This window comes from Nicotiana attenuata, unplaced genomic scaffold, assembly GCF_001879085.1.
Source record: "Nicotiana attenuata strain UT unplaced genomic scaffold, NIATTr2, whole genome shotgun sequence".
Taxonomy (NCBI): Eukaryota; Viridiplantae; Streptophyta; class Magnoliopsida; order Solanales; family Solanaceae; genus Nicotiana; species Nicotiana attenuata.
In genome coordinates, this window is record NW_017671923.1 from 214,957 (window position 1) to 220,583 (window position 5,627).

Consider the following 5,627-nt stretch of genomic DNA (forward strand, 5'->3'; position numbering starts at 1 on the left):
GGGATGAACTGGGCTCAAATAGATCAGAATGGATACTTAAACAGAATTGCGTGAATAGCTCTTCTTTTTTCCTTTTTTTTCTATGAAGAGATCATAATAGGTAAAAAAGATCAAAAGCATACCATTTGTATATCTTCAGAAGAGACTATTCTTCCATCTCCACTGGACATTTTTGCGGCTTCAAACCAAATATTACTGCAATACAGGATTTGGAATTTGTCAGTAGTAGTCTACACCATAGAGCTTCTGCGAATCATCGTATATCTCAAAAGCTAGTCAATGGCACCTATTATTAAAATTTGGAAAGAACAGACTCCGAATCAGCATTTAATGTTTCAATATGCATGGAGAGAGTTGGAAGAGAAGAACTGGGAGCAGAGATATACCAAATTTCCAATGCAGTCAAAAGGTCATCGACGAGAGGAACGATGTGTGGCTATATATGAAATAAAAACATAACGAGTTCAAGTGATGCAAAAAATTCTTCAGGCCATGTTCCTGATGGAAACAGGGCTTTGAGAACTCTGCTGTCAGAACCAATAGAATATACCAACACTCCACCTTACACGAGACGTATAACGTGTGTTATAATTTCTCTTTACTTTTTACATCTATTTGGGCAGGAACAATGTTTACAAGCAAAGGGAAATACAAGGACCCCCCCACCCCCCCCCCAAAACCCAAAAAAATACTATACAGAACCTAATTTACTCAATTCAGGACCGCACAAAAGCCCAGTAATCCCACAGTTTTAATCGTGTGAAGCATAATGAAACGTTAGACTATTGTGCCCGGCGGTTAATTAAAAGCATAACTCTCACGCCATGCAAAAACAGCCTTGCAGAAGTTGCAAAAGCAATTAAGAAATAGAGCTATATTTTGCTATTTTAAGCCAAGAACTTCTCAAGCTCCAAAACAGGGAAACAATTCATTCTAAGGTGGAAGATTTCTAATATCACTCATTTTCCCTCATTTACCCTCTCTAGGGACTACATGTTTATGATGATTTCCAGCTGTATGTCTTACTTATTCCTCAGACCAATAAACAACATATAAAAATAGTAGGCCTATGAGCTAACTTTAGGAACCTTGAGAAAATATGACTTGAAGAGGTATGGAGACCAAAAGTAAAAAATCACTGAGGTTAAGAAAATTGACAAAATAATGTTCAGAGTGTCCACATCTTAGCGAGTTCTATCCACTCTTGGTGAAACCTCCATGGCAGAGAAGAATAGAACTATAGCATCATTGATGTGAGAGGAAAACCAAAAGGATGTTAGCAGACATTGGTTGAAGAAAATTTCAGAAGCGCACTTGAAGTGGATGAACTAGAAAGAAAAGCAAACAAATGAACCAAGTCTTTTATGAACCATAAACAGATCTTCCCTTACTCACCAATCAAGAGTTTTTCTCTGTTCCTCTCAGGTATTGTCGTAAGGCCCTTAATCTAGGATTTGAAGACAGCTTTTTGATTTTATATCCTTCAATATATGATTCGTTAAAGTATGTCCATGCAAGTGGCTGCCGTTGTATTTAGACCATGACCCTGTTATAAGCCCATATTACTTTATTAAACACACAAGGCAATGACCTTAATGAGAAAACACTAAAAGATCCAATGTAAAATCAGTTTATAAAACTATCCCCACCAAAATCAAGCAAAGCACCTATAACACTCAAAATTGCTCATTAATTGGGTGTAGACCATCTCAATCTGAAGGAAAGGAAAGCAAAATGAAACGGCACTACCAAAAATTCAAGACAATCAAAACATAAATCAAATCACTAGAGTAGCAAAGATCCTAACTCCAAGTATCCTATGCCATCATTCTTCATATACCCGGATTACACATGAAGAGAGGCATTGGAAATAATAGTAAATAATACTAGTGTGAGAACAGTTGTAGGAGATACATAAGAGTTTCTCATAACCGTGGGTTTACTCAAGGGATCGGTGGGAACCGTACTTGTTTACCCTAGTTATGGATGAACTAACTAACAAAATACAAGATGCGGTCCCATGAGGTATGTTATTTGCTGACGATATTGTGCTAATTGATGAAACAAGGGCGTCAACCAAAGGATTGAACTATGGAGAAGCACTCCAGAGAGTAAGAATTTTAGGATAAGTAGAAGTAAGATAAAACATATGCACTGCAAATTATAGACAACATTAGAACAATGAATTGAGGTGAAATTAGATGGGATTAGTGTCTAAATGCAAACAATTCAGATCTATAGGCTCGTTGTTCCGAGATAATGGAATGATAGATAAAAATGTTACACATTGAATCAAAATCGAATGGTTAAGATAGAAAAGTGCTACAGGAGTGATATGTGATAGAAGGATGCGTACCAAAATGAAAGGTATGTACTATAGAACAGTTACAAGACCAGCAATGTTATATGGGAGTCAATGTTGCAGAGATGTGGATGCTAAGATGGATGTATGTTCATACAAGATTAACAAGATTAGAAATGATCACGTTCGTCAAAAAGTTCAAGTAGGGCACATCAAGGATAAACCAAGAGAAAGTCACTTAAGATGGTTCAATCATGTCACCCGTCGACCTCTAGATGCATCGGTCACAGGTGTGAAACAATAATGAGTGAAAGTGTTAAAACAGGACCAGATATACCTAAAATCACAAGGAATGAAATTCTCTTAAAGGACCCACAATCTCTAGGGATCTATGCAAACTTAGCGAGAATAGGACGCAATGGAATAAAAATTGTATATGCGACACATATTACTAGTTGAGAATACGTTTTAGACATGTTAGCATATTTACTGCAGGTCTATGCTTTGTAAGATTGGTATATATTGATCTGAGATATACAAAGCAGTGGAATACAAAATATTAGTAATTGAAAACAAAAATTAAAGATAAAGTTTGATTAAAAGTAGTTAAAGATAGTCTGAAAGTGTGAAACCAGAAGAAATCTAGAATCCTAGATGGATCGCCTCCTAAGAGCGATGAAATAGAAACCAATAAACAAGCCATCAACATGAAACCAAACCACTACTATGGTCATAATCAAAATCCACATGCACACCCCTGATTATCATAAAAATAAAAATAAAATAAATAAAAATTACCACCCCTGGTATGTCGTCATGTTTTTCTGCCTATAGCCTTATTACACATGAATAGAAAATCTTTCTCCATTTCTTAGTATACCTGCTCCACACCCTAGTCCCAACTGCGAAAACCCACACAAAACCTCACAGCCAGAAGCCAAAACGAGGGCATAACTGCTCAAGGTTTGTCAAATCATAAAGACTAATTAATTTTTATAAGTGAGCTCATAATCTTGGGCCAATAAAACCAAATGGAGAGAGAAAAGTAAACAGGATTTTAAGCACAGCCATAAAAACTAATCCTTTCTTATATATGAGCTCATAATCTTTGTCCAAGAAATCACAAGGAGAAAGTAGCAGCTTATGATTATGAAATCAGCAATAAAGACAATTCTTGCTTATATTTGAGCTCTAAGCAACCAAACAGAGAGCATAGCAGTTTAGGGTCACAAAAAGCTAATCTTTTCTTATATTTGAGCTGACAGTAAAGGGATTAAACTTGTAAAATCAGCCATAAAGATTGAGCTATGAAAGCAAATGGAAAGTGCAGCAACCTTAGGATTGTAAGATGAGCGACAATACTAATCCTTTATTAGGAAAGAGCTCAAAGAGTCGGACAACTCGAAGGGATAACCAAAGCTAAACTCCACAGTCGGTCCACCCAGGGCAGTTACAATAACAACTATCCCCAATACTAAACTAGTCGGGGTCGGCGAGAACTAAGAAAAGCTCCGAGAAAACAAAAACCCAGAAAACTTATACTAGCATTGAACTGGACATACAAACTGAATTCCGTTGCTAGTCAACCATAAGTTGAGTTGAAATTCAGAAATTATTTCTTACTTGATGAAGAAGAAAAGGAGCGATGCGATTGAAGTGGTTGTAGTTCCTCAGTATTGCGGAAACAAGTGTTGGATTCCTCCAGCATACTGAATTTTCCGCCTTTTTCTTTGGGGCAGTTGCACACATTCTATGCTGTTTACAAATTAGTCAATATTTGTTTTTATTACAAATTTATCTAAAAAAATCAAAATTGAAATTCAGTCTTTTAAAGTGGCTACTTAATGTCTTTTTGAAATAAATATCTTCGTGGGTTTAGAATAGGAAATAAATAACCAACCGTAACGAGAATTTTTCTTTTCCTACCAAATTATAGAATAATTTTACTAACTTTTATGAATTTGTTGGTCGAGAATACACATTACAGACACACATTTGCTTCTTTACTACTCTCTATATAAATTATTTTACCAATTTTATTGTGATTGTTACTATTGGAGAAAAAAATAGCATAGGAATTGCATTGAAATAGTTCATTAGTAACATCTGAGTTTAGTTTGTATACAACAACAACAACGACCCAGTATAGTATCACAAATGGGGTCTGGGAAAAATAGTGTGTACGCAGACCTTACCTCTACCCTGATGGGGTAGTAACATTTGAGTTTAGTTTGTATAGATATTTTAAAAATTTGCATAATTAAATCACTTAAAAGATAATTATAGATAATGGTTTGTGGATTAGTAACTTAAATTAAGCATATTACTTTCTACAACATGCTCAAGTATAATAATGGGATATAGAAATCTATTATTCCACGTTTTAAAGATCGAGATGTCCACTAGTTTGAAGTTTGAACAAAGGGAATGAAATGGGAGAATATAATAGAGTAATTGTGAAAAATGCACAATCTTTCTTCCTTTTCAAACTAGTCTTAAACGGAAGGATGATTTTATGCTCTACAATTTTAGTTACTAATGATAATGGCATTATTCATCATCCAAAGAAGGCAAACTGGCATCTTAATAGAGCATAATATTGACAACGGGTGCCTGCGAAGTGGAGCAATAGCTACTTTTTAGCCCGCTATTTAAAATATATTCATAATTTTTAATGTATTTAAAGATTAGTCATTTCATCCAAACTTCAGGACTAAGTACCCTAAATTTTCAAATTCAGGATTTAGTAGCCTGGATTTTTGAGCTGCTAATTTGAAATTCGGGACATAAGATTCGAACTTCTAGACACAATAAGTTTGAACTTTGAGGTTTAATCTTGGATGCCATGTTCTGAAATTTGAGCGAAATTAGCTAATTTTTAAATACATTGTAAATTATGGATATATTTTAAACAACATACTTAAAAGTGGGAGAAATTTAAAAATAGCCAAATTTACAAGTGGTCGTTCAAAAATAGCCCAGTTTCAAAAGTAATCGAAATCTAGCCACTTTTCATGTAAAGATAAATCTGAGGGAAAACACTGTTCAAAACTCGGAAAATACACTAGTATATTATGCTAGAGTTCTACATAAGGATATTTGAACTCCAGCATATTATACTGGAGTTCCAGGATAAGTATGTTGGAACTCCAGCATAATATGATGGAGTTCCAGCATAAGTACACTAGAACTCCAGCATAATATACTGGAGTTCCAGCAAAGTATATCGGTCCAGTATAATGTGCTGGAAGTTCATACACAAGTGCTCGAATCTCCAGTATATTATGCTGGAACTTTTCGTGTGTTGGAGTTCCAGCATAATATG

At 35.1% G+C, this 5,627-nt stretch overlaps 1 protein-coding gene across 6 annotated transcripts in view; it reads right to left on the minus strand.

The window, feature by feature from the left end:
• LOC109210902 overlaps positions 1 to 4,079 on the minus strand; it is a 10,331-nt gene extending 6,252 nt beyond the window's left edge. The window contains exons 1-3 of one of the 6 annotated variants that reach the window (XM_019374377.1): positions 3,926 to 4,078; positions 1,396 to 1,546; positions 123 to 195 (exon numbers count right to left, since the gene is read on the minus strand). In XM_019374377.1, the coding sequence (XP_019229922.1) occupies positions 123 to 170 (48 nt within the window). In that variant the 5' untranslated portion in view covers positions 171 to 195; positions 1,396 to 1,546; positions 3,926 to 4,078. The other 5 variants (XM_019374380.1, XM_019374376.1, XM_019374379.1 and 2 more) reach the window with 5 other exon arrangements.
• Positions 4,080 to 5,627: the final 1,548 nt, after the last annotated feature.